Consider the following 21,273-nt stretch of genomic DNA (forward strand, 5'->3'; position numbering starts at 1 on the left):
TTTTTGTGGACTCAATATATTGTTTACATGCATGACTTTTTGTGCTTTTTTGTATTGTGTTTAAAGTAACGCTGCAGATGTTTGACAGGCAGTAGGAATTGCTGAAAAAAAAAAGATATTTCCCAAGCAGCCATTCCAGCTGTTTATATGTTATTTTAATAATAAAATAATATAATACATAATGTTTATCTCAGTGCAATGTTTTGTTAACAGAGCCTGAAAGCCTATTTTATTTGTTTTGGTTGTAGTTTATTTATTTATGTTTTATTTATCTAGGATATTTTAATATTTATTTTCCACATTTCTATTCCACTGTTTAATATTCTCAAGATTTAAAAATTCATTCCTGTGGAAAAGGATGGAGTTATTATGCTCTAATATCGTTATAAAACTAAAACGACATCGACACAATGATACTATTGTTTATCGTGATAGTTTCTTGGAAAATATATATATATAAATATATAACTTCTCTTCTACTCCTACTTGCCTTCCTGGTTCTACCGGGTCTTGTCCAAAGCTGTCTGTTTCGCCTCTGCCGAATTGGAGCATCAAAAAATTGCCCTAGGTAATTAATGCGCCTTCTCTGTTCTGTTACATTATAATAACTGCTTAACTGCTGAAATGACTCCTGGATAGTAATCAGAGCTGCTAGGGCACCTTGAATGTCTGACTGATGGAAATAGTCTGACATGTTTTTTGTCATTTGCCTGGACTGCACATGGATGATGTAACAATACGGAGCACACTTGTTGTGTTTTGAACCCTTTAGACGGAAATGCAACGGTGGAGCGTTTTTAAGATTTCCACTCTGGAGGGTGGTTTCATTTTTTTGGCGTTTTTAAGCCCCAAAAACACCATTGCCGTCTAAACGAAAGGCACATCTGATAAAATATTTTGTCGTTTTCACCTGAGATCGTTGTCGCGTTAACAGGCTGTGAAAGTATCTCACTGCCCCGTGTGTATCTTTGTTTTACACTTACAGTCACTACAGGCCACCCACCTTTCTCACACTCACACACTTTGGCTCCAAAATCCAGCCAGAGAGACAGCATGCGGGGCATGGCCTGGTAAATATACTGGTTTCCAAACTGCAAGGCCCTGGGAGGAAAACAACTTAATCTTAGGTAGCTGACAGTAAAACTAATGAGTCTACGGTGGAGTAAAGGATCATAGACTGACGGGGAGATTTTTCAGCAGTAGTAACAATAACTTACTTTCCAAAGTATGTGACAATGTATCGGATGAGGTTCCCCTGTTTCTCCAGTTTATTATCAGTCACCATTGGCATCACTTTGTCGTAGTACTTGGCCAGGTAGAAGTTTCCATCCTCCCACTCAGGCAGAAGGTTGGTCACATCCTGAAAAACACAAGCACACTTTAAAGCAGGGCTACAACTGACATTTTGTCCCATTATATCGTAATCTAATCAAGTTATTTTCTTGATTAAAAAGTATTGCATTGGCTATAAAATGTCACAATTGCATAGACACCTGAGGAAATAATTTTTTTCTCCAGTCTGAAAAAAAAGATGGAATAAGAAATGTTAGGCATTCTTGCTTGAAAAATGACCCTAATAATCAAAATAGTTGATAATTTTTTGTTGACATACTAATTGATCAATTATGTTTTCACATGTGAAAAACACGTTTGTGTGTCCCTGATGGGCAGCTGCAACTGAGGAGTTATCTGAATATCAGTGATTTTCTTGTTTAAAAAGGAGCATGATTATTGACTTGTTTTACATGTATTATTGCATCTTCAGTGTCCAAAAAGTCATCGAGTACTTGTATCTTGAAACTCAGCTGTTTTGGAAGTCTTCATGTTAATAAACCCCAGTTTGTTAATGTGATGTTTTTCATAAACTCATTGGGCCTCATTCATGAAACGTGAGCAGAACGAATTTGTGTGTAAACCGTTCGCAGACGGAAATTTACGTGCATCTCCGCATTCATCAATATTTTAGTAGCTCCGATCTTTTCGTAGCTACTAACAAAATCTACACATGCTGCTGACCACACGTAGTGCTTGCGTAAATTTAACAACGCATATAAATAATGCTCGTCACTGTTGGAAATTACAATTTTAATTCATAATGCGTTCTGTTATGTACACAATACGCAGATGCCTTTGAAACATGTGATATAAACATGGCAAACGATTAAAAATATAACATATTTAGTTAAATTAGTTGGCAATTGGCGGGATTAAGATTCAGATTAAACTCATAATTGTGAATTATCTATGTAAATTGACGCATCCTGCCTGCAGTTCTCAGAGGTATCATTAAATTAATGCCAGAGTATATCCAATTTCCATACGGCGCACAACGGCAGACAGAAGTAATGCAGGGGTTCAGCGCAGTTGCAAACATGCCAGGTGTTATCGGTGCCATAGACTGCACACACGTACGCATCAAGGCTCCATCCGGTGATGCATTTGCTTACATTAACCGGAAAAACTTTCATTCCGTGAATGTGCAACTGATCTGTGACGCAAAGTGTGTGTTGTTAAACGTTGTGGCACGGTGGCCCGGTGGGACGCATGACGCATTCATCCTGCATAATTGCGCAGTTGGCACGCGTTTGGAGGATGGAGCTGTGAGAGACAGCTGGCTCATTGGGAAGAATATAGCCTGCATAATCACATGTGTGTGTTATATATGGACTTACCTTTCTATATCCATAGGGGATAGGGGTTACCCACTGACGCCGTGGCTTATGACCCCACTGGCCAGCCCGCAGACACCACAGGAGCATACAATGAGGCGCACGCGGCTACTCGGGCCGTTGTAGAGCGCACCAACGGGGTATTTGGACTCTGAGCGTCCTCCTCCTGTGGCAGATGTACTTTTTTTGTGTGCGCTAATGCGTTTCTTTGCGTCAAGTTTAATGTCAAACCATTTACGTTTAACCTCGGACGTAGTTCTTTGCACTACAGAAACCACATTTACTGCGTCCGTCACCTCCCTCCACGCTTTCGCTTTGCCTGTCCCTGTCACACCACTACTAACAGATGAAAATTTTTTTTTTTGGACTCCGCTTCTCCCAAAATAACTTCAATCTCCGCTTCGGAAAAATTATTTTTTCTTTCTCGTTCTTTTTTTCTTTGTGCCATGACTGACAGGTTGACAGGATGCCTCTACACACCTCCTTATATGGTGGTCATTAGCAATTCATGGGCGGGGTTCATGCTAATTGCTGATTATCGGGAGCGCGCTGCCACCTTACGATGGATTGGCATTCATGATCATACACACGTGTTTACGATCAGATCTGAGTTTCCCGCGGCGTTCATGAATCCGGAGTAGGTTTTTAGTAGAGTAGGCTTTTATGTGCAAATCTACGCACAAATCTACTAACGTTTCATGAATGAGGCCCATTGAGTGTGTTTCATCAAAGCCTTAGACTTCCTGCAGAGCATCTCATTGCCTCTATAATATCACAGCTGTTACCTTGTATGCCTTCATAATTGCATTGGACTCGAAGTTAGCCGTCTCCTCCATGAATCGTCCCACCAGCAGCATGGCCCTGCTTTTGGTCTGCAGGCTGCGAGGGTCAGTCAGTGTCAGATCATCAGGAAAACACTGGGCCACGCCCTTCTGCAGGACGATGAGGGCCTCGTGCACATCGCCCTGACGACACACGAACACAAAAGGTTTCCCTGCTGTTGTTCTGTGTATTTCTATGTGCACACTATGTATGAAAATCACATTTTCCTTGTGAACTGGAAAGCACATATGGTAGAGGATGGTTGATAATACATCATGTTGACACTAATATGCATTTTAGAGTGAGTTTTAGTAATAAAGTGGCTGCAGGACAGGGTCAGGTTTACATAAGAGTGGCTGATAATGGACTTTAGACAAGGAAGTTTGAAATGTATCCAAAGGGTTGTTTATACCTTGGACCAAAGCCACTTGGCCTTCTCTGTGACCAGCTCTGCCAGGTGTGTGTTCTCTGCGTTCAGCAGAGCATTGAAGGCAGTCTGGTGATGTCCAGCCTTTCTGGCCACTCGGGCGCTCTGCAGCCAGCACTCCCCCACCAGCTCCTTGCTATTAGGCCTGCAGACAGCAAACACAAGGACTGAGTTGTGATGTGGCCTGGACCTGATACAGACTTTTCTTCAGCTTTATATCTTAGTTAATGAACAAGTGTGGAGGGATATCATTGCACTCGCCTGATTTATTGCTAGGACAATGTGCACATAGGTTATTAAGGTGTAGCCCTCTGATGGCTGCAAACCACCAGTGGAATTAAAATGTATGTTTTCTATTGAATAAACTGCCAAGATTTCACAATTTATTGCAAGAAACTCAGCTTCATCATGTTTGAATGAACTACGTGTGATGGATGATTCAGTCAGGAAAGCACCGTAAACAAATCTGCAGTCATGGAAAAAAAATATTAGACCACCCTTGTTTTCTTCAATTTCTTGTTAATTTTACTGCAGCTTATATTTAGCCATTTTCCATGGTTTTCTTGATAATGATTTTGGTAATTATCACGAAAACCATGGAAAATGTCTACATATCAGCTCTTAAATTAAACTCTTATGAGTTATTTTTGTTGTTATTATTATATTTGTCCAAACAAATGTACCTTTAGTTGTACCAGGCATTAAAATGAACAAGAAATTGATGAAAAGGGGTGGTCTAATATTTTTTTCCTTGATTGTGAGCCAAAAATATCATATTTCATCAAAATCACTATATCCCACTTGTCTCATTTAAAATTGTTTTAAAAATAAACAATTTGCAGGCTGTTTACACAGTAAGAGAGGAGAGGGAGGTTGTACAAAAGAGGTTGTAAGTAGAGGATGTAAAGGGAGATTTGGACATTTTTTACGAATAACCACATAAAGCGCTTGAATATAAATATTGACATATTTAACACAGCTGTGTCTACATCCTTACTCTGGTCCCAGGCTGAGCAGGGCACGACGGAGGGCCAGGACCGGCTCCTTGGCTCTGAAGGAGTTCTGGGTCATCTCCAGTCGATCTGACCAATGAGGAGGCAGCTGGCTGAGGCTGGGGGCGGAGCATTCCCTCTGATTCTGCAGCTCGGTAAAACTGTGCTCCAACTCGCTGAGCATGTGGAGCCTAACCACACACACACACACAAGTTTTTTTATTCATATTGCTGCTGAAAACCAAGAATCTACCCTCAAAAAAATGACATGCAAGATGTATTTCAGGGATACACACAGACCTAACGATGTACTCATATCCTCTCTGGTAGGTTCCACACTCGTAACTGGCTGCCGACAGAGGGACGACCTGTTCCTTCCTCACCAGCTTCAGCTTCTCATAGAAAGACTCGCCATCCTGCTTCTTAGCTGACAGCAGTAACTGTCCGAGCCGCACCCCCCAGGTGTTGGACTGACGGTCTGGAGACACAATGGTTGTTAAAAATCATAGACATTTAATTTTATATAGATATCTAGTGCCACCGATGGTTCAATGTGTTGCAGCTTTCAGGGATCATGTGTTTGTTTTATCACCTGAACTCAAATAATCTTCCAGCACGTCCCATTTTCCGAGCTTCCAGGCCGCCTCCACTCTGTAGGTGTTCAGGTTCGACTTCCACTGGGGCCTTAATGTGTGCACATATAGCTATATTCAGTGATTCTTAACGTACAGGTGCATCTCAATAAATTAGAATATCATAGAAAAGTTTATTTATGTCAGTAATTCAATTCAAAAAGTGGAAATAACACATTATATAGATCCATTAAACACATAATGAAATATTTCATGTCTTAATTTATTTAATTTCTTCTCATTATAATGATCATGGCTTACATTTAATGAAGACCTAAACTTCAGTGTTTCAAAAAAAATAATAATATTACAAAAGACCAATTTTTAAAAAGTATGTTTAATATGGAAATGTTTGCCATCTATATGCACTCAATACTTGGTTGGGGCTATTTGACTTGAACTACTGGAAATGGACTTTTCCATCATATTCTAATGTATTGAGATGCACCTGTAAATGTTATCTGACTAAAAATAAAACAGTTTGTTGGTTAAGAAACCATCAAGAGGTCGAGGCACAAGATCATCATGAATATAAAATAATGAACAGATAAAGTGGATTTAATTTTAATTAAAAAGCCTCTTGAGTGAGAACGAGTGTGTGTGTGTGTGTGTGTGTGTGCGTGTGCGTCTCACTTGTTGGCCAGCACCCCGTTGACCTGAGTGATGACTGTTGACAGCTGTCCCAGGCCGAGCATAGAGGTCATCACCCCGTGATAGTGACCAATCTATACACAGAGACACAGTGACCGTAAGGAAACAGGGAAATAATTATAAACAGTGAAAACAGCTGACACCTCACAATTAACGTTCATCATAATATAGACAATAATATAGAAAGTCGCCAAACCGAGAACTGAAGCCTATTTAACTTTGGCAAGGGAAAATTTATACTCATTAAATTTAACCTGAAGGACCAAGAGATCAATTAAAGGGATAGTTCTGATTTTTTTAATTGGGGTTGTATGAGGTAGTTATTCAAGGTAAAAGAAAATACAGAATTTAAGGCAGAAATAGTAAGCCACTAAACATGGTACTGTGTGCATAGAATAGAATAGAATAAAATATTCTTATTTGTCATTATGCAATGCATAACGAAATTAAGTGCAATACTAAGTGCAGGAGTGTACAAATATGTACTATGTAAAAACACATAGTATAAAAACCTAAATAAAACAGATAAAGGGGATAAAACAAAACATGAATAATTAAAAAAAAAAGAAGTAGCGCATAAATCCACATCTACATACATACACCATTTCATGAATTACTTCATGTGATCATTTAATGCTGTAATTAGCTTTGCATAAAAGGTGTTTTTTTGTCTGTTTGCATGTGTTTTCATTGATATGTTCCGCCTGCCTGAATTTAAGGCAGAAGTAACAGTAACAGTAACAGTTCAAAAAAGGTGTGGCCAGGGTGGGATGAGTCGTTGATAATGGTCTGGGCTCTTTTGAGGCAGCGGGAATTGTATTGAATTGAGTGTGTGTGTGTGTGTGTGTGTGTGTGTGTGTGTGTGTGTGTGTGTGTGTGTGTGTGTGTGTGTACCTGGTCTGACTCCAGCTGTATGGCCCGGTCGTAGCAGGCGGTTGCGTCTCGCAGCAGGCCGATGCTCTCATGCTCCAGTATCTGTTCCCGTAGCGACGGCTCCTCCCTCCTCAGGGCGTTGACCCCCCTCACTCCATCGGGCTCATGCATCGCAGCATACAGCGTCTGCAACAGCCAATCATTAAAAAGAGTTCAAAGATCTGCATCTTCCAAAATTCAGTATTCAAGTTTATATTAACCTTTGGCAGCATCGTATTGTAATGACACAATTTTATAATTTTATTGAGTCATGCAGTAGATACCACATCAGTCAGATTATGCTTTAATTTACCATATCGTGAATTTAAAATCAGAAATCTTTTTTAATATTGGAATTTTGACTTCAGCCCTCATCCACTTTTGTTAATTTCAATGATCATTTACTACAAAGATGAGCTAATGGTGCAGAGCAGAGGTTAATGAGGTGAGATGTTAACTATCATCGTCTATCAGCAAGGATGTTTAACAGCAAATATTTAAGTCCGCTACCATTTTAAAGAGGATTTTATAGATTAATAAAAACTGTTAGACTTGCACTGTTGCACTTAATGAGTCAATGTGGCTCCATATAATCCAATCTACTTTATTTATATAGCACAATTTTAGCAAACACAAGGTTTGCTGCACAACAATAAAAAAGATTACACAATACAAAGAGATAAAGTAAACAATAGAATATTAAAATAGAATAATATAAAATAAATTAAAATTGAATTAAATAAAATAAAATAACTAAAATGTACTGCCTGCACAAAACAAAATATGCATAGACATAAAAACTACAAATACAGACTATGAAGGCATAACCATATATTGATAACATGCTTCTAAACGTGCCAAGATGTTTCAAAACTGTTTTTTAAAATCTGAAAGCAGAAGAATTTAACACGTGTATTTAAAGGATTGTTAACTTGCTTTCTTACCTGCAGGAAGGTGAGATGATCCTGGATGTTCTCTTTGTTTTCTAAGATGTATGCTTCAAAGTGCATGAGGGCACGAGTGTAGGCTTTGGATCGCAGAGAGGCCTTAGCCAGAACGTCCTGTGGAATACCCTTCAGGAAGGCCACCACACGCTGATACTCCCCACCCTCTGCAATGAGACATTTTTTACTTAAGGGGTGAGTTAAGCATGCAGGTTTAGCAAACAACAAGGATACATGCAGTAAAAACCAAGAAACTAGATATTGGAGCATGTGGTGTCTAACCGTTGTGTTTGGGTTTGGAGTAGAGGATGTGGCGGCTCCACTGTGTGAGGTGAGAAATCATGCTGAACACAGTCTGTGTGCCGAGCTGTGATAGGCTGGAAGCCGTCTCCTGACCGCACCCCCCTCCTCGCCCATCACCCGCTGTCAGCACGGCCAGAATCTCCTCCGTTACCTGGAAGGTGACACGTTGTTAATGCCAAAATAAAGCAAACCTAAAAACTTGGATCAACTTCTTTTGTAACTGTTAGAGAAGCATCCTCACCTCCTGTTGCTCTGCAGGTGTGCAGCCCAGCAGCATGTAGAGCAGAATATGAGGCAGCAGGTAGATGGTCACCTTGTAGTCGTGCTTGATGATGAAGCTGCAGCAGGTGAACACTCTGCTGGCCAGCTCATGTCTCACCTAAAACACACAGCAGTTCCCAGATCATGTTTGGTCTCAATGTGCATGACACTGTTTATTTTTATGCGTTTTCATGCAACAGTTTGTCAAGAAAAGAGATACAATAATATATATCTATTAGTAAAATTGTCAACCATCAATTATAGTATTATTATGCCATGGTAAGCTGTCCTTTAATGTTTCCAGGTTTTATTATGTAATTGTGGGCAACTTATTGAGAATAACTGTTTTATGTCAATAATGACTTTTCATATAATCTTTGCCTCAATATGATGAGGAACTTTCATTTGTCAGGTATTTATTGTAATTGTTGCGAATAACCAAAATCAGATATTCCTATTTGCATGGCTTAGCCATAAACTACGGTGGCCCTGAGAGCTCACAGCGCTGCAACATGAAAATATACAAAGCACAAGCAAATTGAGAAAACATCTTCATCAAATTGACAACACAAGTGCAGCATTAAGAAAACGTGCTGCTTTAGCCCACTAGACCGTATCAATTACATTACAGTTAAACAAATCAAATAAATGAATGGTACATGTTTTAGTTGGTCTCTCTCAACGGCACCGAGTTGGTCTTGGTCTTGCTAGCCCGCTAACGCTAGCACACTATAAATCACCAGTTAACGTTAGCATGCTATGATCAGCCACTAACGTTAGCATGCTATAGTTCACCGGCTAACGTTAGCACGCTATGATCAGCCGCAAACTTTCTAACGTGAAATTATTATTATCTTGAAATAACGCGATAATATCACAGGCGTGTGCAGACGTGTGCATCAATTTTAAGTGTCCTCTAGAAACACTTCTGTTGGGTTGTGGTCTTTGCAGCGTTTTCAAAATGCTGCGCTTGTGTTGTCAAAATGATGAAGATGTTTTCTCAATTTGCTTGTGTTTTATGTATTTGCATGTGTTTTCTTAAGTTGCAGTTGCTGTGAGCTCTCAGGGCCACCGTAATAAACAGTTTCAAATTTTAAGAAAAAAAAAAAAAAATTGAACACAATACATATCTTATATGATATACCATTGCATATTGTGGCTCAATTCATATTGCCCACCCCTAGAAGTAATAAATATAGATGTATGTGTATGGTTTGGCTCGGCAAAAGTTAAAGATAAATAAGCGGACCTTGCTGATGAGGTATCCGGCCCAGGTGGCTGACCAATCAGAGAATTTGCTGCCTCTTTTACTCAAGTAAACTGGCTTCTTCAGCTTAGACCAGTTGACTTCCTTCTGACTGCTCTTATACCTGAAGACAGAGAGGGAGGAAAAAAGGAGAGTAATGGAGAAGTTGGAATGATGAGATGATGGGAAAGAGGCGGGAGAGAAGGAAAGAAAAATAACTTGGACTTCAGGGATTTCCTGGATCATGTGTGAGACCTTTACACTGCCCTTCAAAGCCTAATAACTGCAGTAACTAGGCAAAAGGTAAAACTGAGAAAAACTGCTTTAAAGTGTTTTAATGTGTATTAACTGGTCAGCCAAATTGATTATATGTAGATAAGTGATATGACACTGATTTCTACATGTATTTTTGATGTAATTTTTATGGTAAAAAATCATGATGATTTATTTGACCTTTGACCGCAAAAACATTGTTACAAGGTTCTAATGGTCATTCAAAACCAGAGTGCAGTAACTACAATGCTGTTGTCTTCTTTCAGCTTTTAAATTTTGCTTTCAGTGAATAAATGTTTTCAAATTGATTTTGTTATCAGTGTATTTAAGTGTTAAGTGTTTAACAACTCTATTCAAATATTTGCGTATTTTAGACTTAATATTATAAAGAAATGTTATATTTTAGTCTTAATATCATTTTATCTCTTTTTTTTTACTTGATCACTATCTTGATAATAATTTCCCTTTCAAATAAACTTATAAATTCTATTATTTGTATGTTCAAATTAGTATATATATATCCAAAGCAGACCGTGGTAAGTGCAATTACTGCTTGGTTTTGAGTTGGATTTTGTAGTTTTTATATCATTATTTCTCTGAAATAAAGCAACATTGAAATCTGTATGTGCTGCAAGTGTATGTGTGTGTAAAGTTGAATACCTGCTATTGAGGTGTGGCTCCAGTATTTCTTGAATCTGCTCGGGGAATCTCCTCCACAGACGGCGCCCCGGTGAGTCGGTTCGAGCCTCTCGACACTCAAAGATGGACAGCAGCTCCTACGACAACACCAGCACACATTACAGACAAGACACAAGCCACATAAAGAGACAGACAGGCACACAGGCAAATTAAGCTGCATGGCAAAAGTACAAGTGTGAGTACCTGAATTGCATAAGCAGCAGAGTCCTGTGCTCTCACGTCATCAGCGTAAGCCAGAAATGTTCTCGTCAGTTCAGTCAGCAGGTCGTAGGCGAAGTTGGGATCATCAACTCCACTCTGTTAAAATAAAAATATACTTTGACAGGGCTGAGCGATATGGCAAAAAAATGATCATGATATTTATTTTTTCATATCGTCTGATCTCGATTATTATCAAATTTTTTTCTAATGTTCTTAAACTGCCAGTTTTAAAGCATCTGTACTGAAAACTAAAGAAACTAGAGATTAGTTCAATATTTTATTAACATAAGAAGTAAACAACAAAGCAAATTAAATAAGATGAACATAGAGAAATATAAAAACAAATTTACAGTGCAACAAATGCAGAAAAAATTAAAATAACACAGTGAACTACTTTACAGTCCTGAGTGTTTTTGCAGGTATGCAAGACACAAAATAAACAAATTGTGAGCCTAATTTTCCATACCTGTGTGTGAATTGCCGTGCTTTGAATGTTAGTTTTCTCTCGATATAGTGGCGGATAGATTGTAATTTCCTTTCCTCTTTCCCAACATTTACCTGTTCCTCCCTGGTTTATTACTCCAAGTCATGGCTGACATCTATTTCACTGCCCTCAGCTCCGCGTTTAACTCCACGTTCGGTCTTTCTATTTACTTCTCTGGCAACTTACAAACAGAAGGTCGACTCTGATTGGCTGTTGTTACACACATTTCAAACATGTTTGAACGAGTAAATATGCTCACAGCTGATCACTATAATTGACCTGAAATTTATCGCAAACACAAATTGCGATCATATAATCGCCCAGGCCTACTTTGACATTTGGTTTCTGACAGAGATTTTCCCTACTTAACCTCTGTTAAACCAACATGTGTATTTTGCACACAGTGACAAGCCACTGTTATAATCTTTATCAGATCTGGGCATTAGGCGGCCCGGGGGCCACATCCGACCTGTTGGCTGTCCTTGTCCGGCCCGTGTGAGGTTGCCCCGAAATTAGAAATCAATACAACCACAGTGCTTTTATTTTGAAGGCGATTTACGTATGTGCGTGCATAAGCACCTGCACAGAGTTATCTTTTTAAAAACACTTTACTTTTTGCACAGGGTAAATAAATTGTTTGTTTACTGCATAACATACATGCTCTATATTGTTTTGTGGTTTGAATGTATGTTGTGCTTAAAATAAATTGGTTTTTACCATTTTTTACTGCTATATTTGACTAACTCCACATTAACATAGCCTTTACATAACATATATTCTTACCACCAACAACTCTAAAACCATATAATTTACTGCATTTTATAAAGCGATGAAATTCATATTGAGCAGAATTTAGTTCAGAGTATCGGCCCTCCGCAACCTTCACAGTATCTCATGTGGCCCCTTGGGAAAATGAATTGCCAACCACTGATATATATACTGTATATGTGACGCAGAGCTTCGGTCTAGCTAGCTTACCACAAAGGTGTTGTGGTCGCCATTGGTGTGTGTGTGTGACAGGTCCAGACGTCCGGGGTCGATGGCCCCCAGCTCCCCCAGACACTCCCCACAGAGGAGCCTGGCCTCTGGGGACGAGTCCTGGCAGCCCTTCAGCAGCACTGACACCAGGCTGGAGATGACCGGCTCCACCGCCTCACTCGCGCACACCTGCCGCAGCAGCCACTCCTGCAGTCCAGCACATACAAAAAAACATTTATGCTATGGTATGGAACAATATAAGGCACGCCAGTAGACTGCAGTGGTGAAAGGTACAGGTGCATCTCAATAAATTAGAATATGATGGAAAAGTCAATTTCCAGTAGTTCAAGTCAAATAGCCCCAAGCAAGTATTGAGTCACATAGATGGACATGCTTTTCAGAGGTCAACATTTCCATATTTAACATACTTTTTTAAATTGGTATTTTGTAATATTAATTTTTTTGAGACACTGAATTTTAGGTCTTCATTAAATGTAAGCCACAATCATTATAATTAGAAGAAATGAAATAAATGAAGACATGAAATGTTTCATTCTGTGTGTAATGGATCTATACAATGTGTTATTTTCACCTTTTGAATTAAATTACTGACATAAATAAACTTTCTATGATATTCTAATTTATTGAGATGCACCTGTATTATGTGCAAACAAGAAACATGGACTGTGGTCTTTTCAGAGGTAGTTGTCTATCAGTGTGTGTGTGTGTGTGTGTTACAGTGTGTTATAGAGTGTGAGTGTGTGTGTGTCACATTGTGTGTTACTGTGTGTTTGTGTGTGTGTCACTGTGTGTGTGTTATACTGTGTGTGTGTGTGTGTGTGTGTGTGTGTGTGTGTGTGTTAGTGGATATGTTACAGTGTGTGTGTGTGTGTGTGTGTGTGTGTGTGTGTGTGTGTGTGTGTGTGTGTGTGTGTGTGTTTGTGTTTGTGTGTGTGTATGTACCGGTATGTGTGTGTTATAGTGTGTGTTACAGTGGGTGTGTGTTATATAGTGTGTGTATGTGTGTGTTATAGTGTGTGTGTGTGTGTGTGTGTACCTGCTTGCTGTGCATCATGTCTCTGAGGCTGGTCAGCGCGTGAATCCTGACGTCAACGTTTTCATGTTGAACGGCTCTCATGGAGAGCTGCAGCGCTGCAGCCAGGTCACTGCTGCTCGCTGTCAGCTGGGTGGAATCAGACATCACACATTAACACAAATAATGCTTGTCAACATCTTCATCCTTTAGTCAAGCCAAGTCAAGTCAAAGTTTATTTACAGAGCACATTTAAAAACAACCTCAGTTGACCAAAGTGCTGTACAGTTATTAAAATACAGTAAAAATCATACACAAATATAGCAATAAATTAAAAAAAAACAATGAAAACAATAAAATAGTAAAAACAGTAATAAAACAGTAATAAAAACTCAATCTAAAAACAGAGTTGGATTTAAAAAAGGATTCTTGTCTGGCTGAGACTGAAAGCCAAGGAGAATAAATAGGTTTTTGATAATGTTTTTAAGAATAAAAACATTATTCATTCATCATCATCATCATCATCTTCTTCATACTGACCTTCTTGTAGTTCTGCAGCACAGTGTGAATGTCTTTCAGCTCAGCGTGGTCTGGCAGAAAGTAAATCTCATGGAGGTAGTCCTTGACTTCTTCCCTGTAGGAAATCGACTGAATAAGATCTGTGCTCTCTCTGGAACGCTGGAATTAAGTCTCTATTTACCACTTTTTTCTTCCTCTAATTTTTGGCATTTATTTGGCAGTCACTGTAGAAATACCCCAAACTCAGTGATATTTTGAGGTCATAAAATGTTGTTTATACATAAGAATTTACATTATAGTAACTGTATGACACCCACACTGCCAGTGGGTTTGAAAGGTGTGTTTTTTTTCTTTTTCTTTTTAAACTGTCAAAACTTACACCATTTATCATAGTAAAAATGCCTTTTGAAAAAAATATATTTTGATGAAATATCACTACTTTAAGCTAAGATTTGGTTATTTCTCCTAATGTAAGTATTTGTCATACATGATTATTTCAAAGACTGCTGGAAAATTTTAAATAAAAACTAAACTAAAACTAAGTATTTAAAAAAATAATAATAATAATCAGAACGAAATTAAAACTAAAACTAATGAAAAATCCCAAACTATTATAACCTTGAGACCAACACATGACAAAAAAATCTGTGAAACATATATTGCAGTGAAAAATGAGGCCACAAATGTATAAGGTAATAGGAGCAAAAAACATGCTGAAATCTCTTGGGGTTCAGAGGGTTATAGCAGGAAAAAAATGACTAGATTACTTTGGCTTTGCAAAATTTTGTGATATAAGATGCGTTTGTGTGTGTGTGTTACCTGTTGTCCAGGATCAGGAAGCGGATAATGGCAGCAGTTTCTTTGGGCTGCAGTGGGATCAGGGGGAGGAGTGCAACAATAACATGACTCAGTAGAGGGCCCAAGTGTGCCGGCTCCACGCTCTGCACAAAACACTCCCACGTCCTGGCAACACAGGAGGAAGGAATTAATACACAGGAGCAGGAGTTAGAACTGATCATACAGGTAGTGGCATGACTGAGTTAGGGCTGGGTGATATGGACCAAAAGTCATATCCAGATATATTTAGGCTGAATATCGATATACGATATATATCCCAATATTTTTATCGCAACGTGATAGCAAATGTTCAGTCAAAGCCAAATATGACATGTCACTAGTAGTTTTATTGAAACCATTTATTTAAGTGAACATAAATACTGTATAACAGGAGAACCTTTTAAAAAAATCAAAGCTCCATAAAGTGCACATTTAAATACAGAATTATCTTGAATAAAAATAGCATATGAAATAAAATAGGCCAATCTTTTCCTGAAATAAATATCTCTATATGAGAAAAGAATAACGAACATTACAAAAAAACTATATAACTATATAAAGCAGCTTGCCTGGATCAAGGATCTCAGATCAAATTTGATCTATATCTATATATGTGATATGCTCCAATTCTATATCACATTTAAAAATATATCAATATGTCTTTTATATCGATATATCGCCCAGCCCTAGACTGAGTAAACAAAGAGTGTTGAAATGTTATATTAAGTATGTAATAACCAGTCAGTTCTGATGCCTTAGCTGTGATACAGCTGGTATACAGCTGTCTTAAAGTGATAGTGTGTGTACTGACTGGCAGCAGAGCAGAGGGAAGTCCTCTCTGTATCGGAGGCCCGTGCGGAGCGTCGTCATCATCTTGACTCTGACAGAGCTGATGTGTTTGGAGCCCATCAGTCGCATTAGAGCCATCACACTCGTCAATGCCTGCACACAAAAAACAGGCACACACTTTCTTATTTACAGTATATATGAGCTGAGTAGAATCCCAGTGGGCAAACACATAAGATACAATATCAACCTTAAGAGATACTGCTGTAAACAGTCTTACTGAAACAAAACATTCTCAGGCCCCGTTTACATGAGGACGCTTGCGGGTAAAAATGACAAAATATTTTATCGGAAGTACCTTTCGTTTAGACGATGACGGCGTTTTTGGGGCTTAAAAATGCAAAAATCTGAAACCACCCTCCAAAGTGGAAAAGTTGAATATGCTCTGCCGTAGTGTGTCCGTCTACACTGCCAAGACACAAAACTCTGCTCAGATCTGCTCACGTCGCGTACGTGTTTACGTCACATACATGCTCCAGTACAGGAAAATAAACAAATGTGGGATTATTTCCATGTGTCGGAGCTTCAAGCTGCTCTGGCAGCTCTAATAAACTTACAGGAGTATTTCCACCAAATGTACAGGATATGTACAGATAGATTTTCTGAACAGAGAAGGATCTGTAATTACCTCTATCAAATTTTGGATGCACCAATTGGTCGGAGGAGAGCCAGACGGCTTTGGACAAGACCTGGGAGATCTAGTCGATGTTGGATAACTTTGTGGAAGGAGTAGCTGATGAAAATCTGTGGCGTGAAAACTTCTGCTTGCCCAAAGATGCTCTTATCGCTTTAAGTGATGCCGTCTGGCATGCACACTCAATCCAATTCCACACACTTTTGCGTCATCGCAGCTGCACGCAGATTTCCTTCCGAAAACGCTCGTCTAAACGCAGAATAAAAAGTGAAGACGCGACGCCACTTTCGCATCTTCTGTTCAGAACGTCATCATGTAAACGGAGCCTCAGATATCTAACTAGTTGTCAGTAGTGGATCACACACCAATTTCTTGCGGTCCTTCTCTCCTGCGCTCGAGCTCAGCAGCTGCATGTTGAAGAAGGCAAGAATTCCCAGCAGCTTCGGCTGCAGGTAGTCCGCCTGTCACACAATGACCGCAGAGGAAAAGTACAGTTATGTTAAAAAAGACACAGGAAAGTTGATTACTAATGATGTAATAATTATAATTTTAGCTGAAGACAACATGTATGTAAATAACTGTTATCAGTTGCTTGCACGAGGATACACGTAGCAAGTTTAATTATTGATTTATCTATACATACAGGTGCATCTCAATCAATTAGAATATCATAGAAAGTTTATTTATGTCAGTAATTCAATTAAAAAAGTGGAAATAACACATTATATAGTGTAATTGTCTACACATTCAAGCAATTAGTCTTCCCTTGTGGCCATGTTGTCGTGGTTGTTGTGGTTAGCATTAAATGTAGATGATGTTGGAATTGTAAAATGAATAAATGAGTCATTAAGAAAAGCATTTATCATTGACTCTCTGAACCCCACAAGCTGTTGGTGGGTATACAAAGTATGTTTACTTGCATAAAAAGACAAAATTACATTTATCATAGCAACAAACTGTGAAAGTAGAAATTATCTTTGGATTTTTAAATTTTACTACAGTGTTTGAACAAATCATGCATTACAAACACTTTTGTCAGGAAAAGTCTAAGCTTCTAAGCTGTTATTTCATCACTTGACTTTACATGTCACATTTAAAATTTGGCAAATATAAACCATTTGCTCTTACCAGGCTTTGTTAAAAAAAAAACCCATTAAGTTCTGCACTCCTCAGTGCAACTAATGCATGACTCTGCTGAGGCCAACAGTCATGTATTTTTTCTATTCCATTCTATTTTTTCTCCCACATTTTGGTAAAAAATAAATTGATAAATTGATTGACAAAAATACAAAAAAGCATATAGAGAGCAGGCACATGATATTTTTATAATCTAAAAAAATGATATATATGCATCTCAGTACATTAGAATATCATGAAAAAGTCGATTTCCATACTTTTCAGAGGCCAACATTTCCATATTAAACATACTTTTTTAAAATTGGTCTTTTGTAATGTTAACATTTTTTGAGTGAATTTTAAGTGTTCATTAAATGTAAGCCATAATCATTATAATTAGAAGAAATTAAATAAATTAAGACATGAAATGTTTCATTCTGTATGTAGTGGCTCTATATAATAATATAAAAATGTCATGTGCCTGATCTCTATATGCTTTTTTGTATTTTGATATCAAGTATGTTAGAGGTACTGTTGTTTGTTTCAATAGCCTTTTGGACTGAGTTATTTTACAACATGTCAGGCACAAAATAATATATTCAAAAATAACAAAAATCCAAACTGTCAATTTCATTAAAGCACAAGATAAAGCAGCAGCACCACATTAAACTGTGACACCTACCATGCGTTCTGGGGTGGTGATGTCTCGGGGACCCTGGTACGGGTCATCATTGGATGCAAAGGAAGCCAGGATTGCCAGACCATTAAACACCTATGTAGAAATGTAAAAACATGTATAAACAAGACATATGCACACAAGAATACATCCAGAAAACTACTTAATTTGCGGTGCATCCTGTGTTTGTGTGCAGACCTGTTGGTAGTGCTCTCCAAGGCGCAGCAGCAGCTCGTTGTGAAGACCCTGGAAGTCTTGTCTTAACAGAGAGCCCAGTTCAATCTCTGTCTCACTCTGCCAGAACATCAGAAAAAACAAATATAAATCAGTCTGACAGTGTGATTATTTACCATGGACAACAACCACTGCTTCATTAATCAGCCTTGTCAGACACAGCTAAGACTCACACTGCTAATGTGTTATTAGATTAAATAAAGCTCTTGATGTTTTGGCCAAACTTAATATTAGTTTCTACCAATTTTACCTTTGACTCTAAATCATACGTTATATCGTTATTTTGGGCGACTGTGACCTTGAACCCTCTGACTCACAAACAGTTTCAGGGCATGTTTTCTATTGTATTCACCGTGGCCTTTTTTTCTTTCCAATGTATAAATCCTGCACCTCCATGAAACCAGACAATGGTTAGAAATTATCTTAGTATAACCACATATAATGCCATACGTCATAGAAACAGAAAAAAACGCAAGTTGAATAATTTATTTTTACCAAAATGTGGGAGAAAAAATGGAATCTATGTAGATACACAATATTTTTTGGAATGCCGACAAGTGTTACCAATATTGGGGAAAAATGGGGGATCCACATACAAAACACATACTGAAATATTTACATTTTTAGAGCCTCTACTTTGAAACTCTCTTGTCCTCTACTTTGTACTCTACTTTCTGTCACATGACTTTTGGTCTCAGCAGAGTGCAGAACTTAATGGGATTTTTTAACAGAGCCTGGTTACTGCAAATTCTTTATATTTTCCAAATTTTGAATGTGACATATAAAGTCAAGTGATTTTGATGAAATATCACTATTTTAAGCTTTGAATTGGAGATTTTTTCCTCACGAAAGTGTTTGTAATGCATAATTTGTTCAAGCACTGTCGTAAATTTAAAAATGTTCATGGTTTCTGGTCTATGATAAATGGTGTAAATTTTGTCTTTTTTTTGCAAGTAAACATGCTTTGTATACCCAACGGCAGGTTCAGAGAGTCAATGATAAATGCATTTTTAATGACTCATTTATTCCATTTACACTTCCAACATCATCTAAATTAATCTCTAACCACAACAAACACGACAACATGGCCACAATGCAAGACTAATTGCTTGAATGTGGAGACAATTACAGATTGCAGCTACGGTATGTTAATATAATGAATACCTGAAGGTAGTGGAAAGCCTTCTCCAGCTCTTCTTTAGTGCAGGAACAGACCAGATGGCTGAAGATGTACTTGAAGTTGTTGATCAGGATCTCTCTCCTGTTGGCCTTCAGCTCATTGGCCAGGGTACGGATGAGGGCGGAGCCAGTAGAGCTTGCTTTGGCCGCCAGGTAGGGGAGGAGCACCTGGAGGGTCCTCTGTATACAAGTATGCATTGAATGTATATGCTCAGAAACACACATATAAACACACATAATACAGGCTCTGTGTACTATAACAATGTACTGCACATTGAAGTTGTTTGACGCACAGTGAGGAAGCGGTGGAGGTCCGGGAAATCAAAAGCGTGTGCGATCTGAGCCAGGATATCCAGGGCCAGCTCTCTCTGATTGGCTGATTCACTGCCATGATCAGGTGTGCTCCGCAAGGCTGATGCATGTCGTGAGTGCAGCGACTCCACCAGGAACTACACACATAGAAGAAAGAACTAATCAAAGCCAGCATGTCTATATTAGGGCTGTGCGATATATATCGATATAAAAGATATATCGATATATCTTTAAATGCGATATGGAAAAAAATGTCTTTCTTTATATATAAATGCTGCCCTTACTAGGGTTTGTCATATTTAGTTCTTTTGCAGTGTTTGTTATTCTTTTCTCATATCAATATATTTATTTCAGAAAAAGATTGGCGTAGTTTATTTCATAGGCTATTTTCATTTAAGATTTTTTATTTATTTAAATGTGCCCTTTATGGAGCTTTGATTAAAAAAAGGGTACTCCTGTTATACAGTATTTATGTTCACTTAAATAAACTGTTTCAATAAAACTACTTGTGACAAGTCATATTGGGCTTTGACTTTGACTGAACATTTGCTCTCACTTTGCAATAAAAATATCAGGATATATACCATATATCGATATTCAGCCTAAATATATCGGGATATGACTTTTGGTCCATATCGCCCAGCCCTACTATAAATCTCTGAATCGCTGCACCCAGCTCTTATTTTCTTAAACTAAACACCTATTCATGTCAATGAAATTCAGTGTGACAAAGAATACATTCTCCACCTACAAATACACAGAATCATGTAGAGACTGCACTACACCATAACCATTATCATCATACTGTTTGCATAAAACAAAAAAAGTTGTATAAATTGAATTATTATTCATAGCATTACAGACTGAGAATTTTTAAATTTCTCCAAGAGTATCAGCTTTTAGCCCAAGTTCATTAAAGCTGCTTTAAGATTTTATACCTGGCAAATGGGGTTCTTGTACTGACTGAAGAGGGTCTGAAGTTTTAGACCTTTGGCGGTGGCGAGGGCTCGGATCTGAGCATAAGCAGCTACAGACACCGGGGACGACTTGGACAGCAGACAGTGGAGCAGCCGCAGCAGAGAGAAGGACACCAGACTGCCCTGAGACGCTCTGACGGGAGAGAAGAGGGGAGGAGAGGAGAGGAGAGGAGAGGAGAGGAGAGGAGAGGAGAGGAGAGGAGAGGAGAGGAGAGAGATGAACAATGTTAACCAAAACTTTTTTATACAAAGAAAAAGTACGGAGCCCCCCAGGGGACACGGGGGGAAAAAAAAGATGGGTGAAAAAAAAAAAAGGACGGACTTTTGCGAGATCCTGAGATACTTATGCGAGATCCCGAGATACTGACGAAAGAAGAGGAGCAATGGAGGAGCGATATTCGCCTATTTTCCCGCCT

At 38.5% G+C, this 21,273-nt stretch overlaps 1 protein-coding gene across 1 annotated transcript in view; it reads right to left on the reverse strand.

Moving 5' to 3' along the window:
* atr (ATR serine/threonine kinase) overlaps nt 1–21,273 on the reverse strand; it is a 37,980-nt gene that overhangs the window by 6,290 nt on the left and 10,417 nt on the right. The window contains exons 13-38 of the mRNA XM_059353689.1: nt 20,819–20,990; nt 19,862–20,017; nt 19,554–19,748; nt 18,354–18,449; nt 18,162–18,251; nt 16,729–16,824; nt 15,695–15,825; nt 14,866–15,009; nt 14,068–14,161; nt 13,552–13,677; nt 12,495–12,701; nt 11,015–11,128; nt 10,793–10,908; nt 9,863–9,983; nt 8,594–8,731; nt 8,332–8,503; nt 8,050–8,216; nt 7,088–7,252; nt 6,176–6,267; nt 5,503–5,594; nt 5,211–5,388; nt 4,916–5,101; nt 3,904–4,063; nt 3,455–3,634; nt 1,218–1,360; nt 1,004–1,101 (exon numbers count right to left, since the gene is read on the reverse strand). Of these exons, the coding sequence (XP_059209672.1) occupies nt 1,004–1,101; nt 1,218–1,360; nt 3,455–3,634; nt 3,904–4,063; nt 4,916–5,101; nt 5,211–5,388; nt 5,503–5,594; nt 6,176–6,267; nt 7,088–7,252; nt 8,050–8,216; nt 8,332–8,503; nt 8,594–8,731; nt 9,863–9,983; nt 10,793–10,908; nt 11,015–11,128; nt 12,495–12,701; nt 13,552–13,677; nt 14,068–14,161; nt 14,866–15,009; nt 15,695–15,825; nt 16,729–16,824; nt 18,162–18,251; nt 18,354–18,449; nt 19,554–19,748; nt 19,862–20,017; nt 20,819–20,990 (3,629 nt within the window). The remainder of the gene's footprint in view (nt 1–1,003; nt 1,102–1,217; nt 1,361–3,454; nt 3,635–3,903; nt 4,064–4,915; nt 5,102–5,210; nt 5,389–5,502; nt 5,595–6,175; nt 6,268–7,087; nt 7,253–8,049; nt 8,217–8,331; nt 8,504–8,593; nt 8,732–9,862; nt 9,984–10,792; nt 10,909–11,014; nt 11,129–12,494; nt 12,702–13,551; nt 13,678–14,067; nt 14,162–14,865; nt 15,010–15,694; nt 15,826–16,728; nt 16,825–18,161; nt 18,252–18,353; nt 18,450–19,553; nt 19,749–19,861; nt 20,018–20,818; nt 20,991–21,273) is intronic.

Source organism: Centropristis striata, chromosome 16 (genome assembly GCF_030273125.1).
Source record: "Centropristis striata isolate RG_2023a ecotype Rhode Island chromosome 16, C.striata_1.0, whole genome shotgun sequence".
Classification (NCBI taxonomy): domain Eukaryota; kingdom Metazoa; phylum Chordata; class Actinopteri; order Perciformes; family Serranidae; genus Centropristis; species Centropristis striata.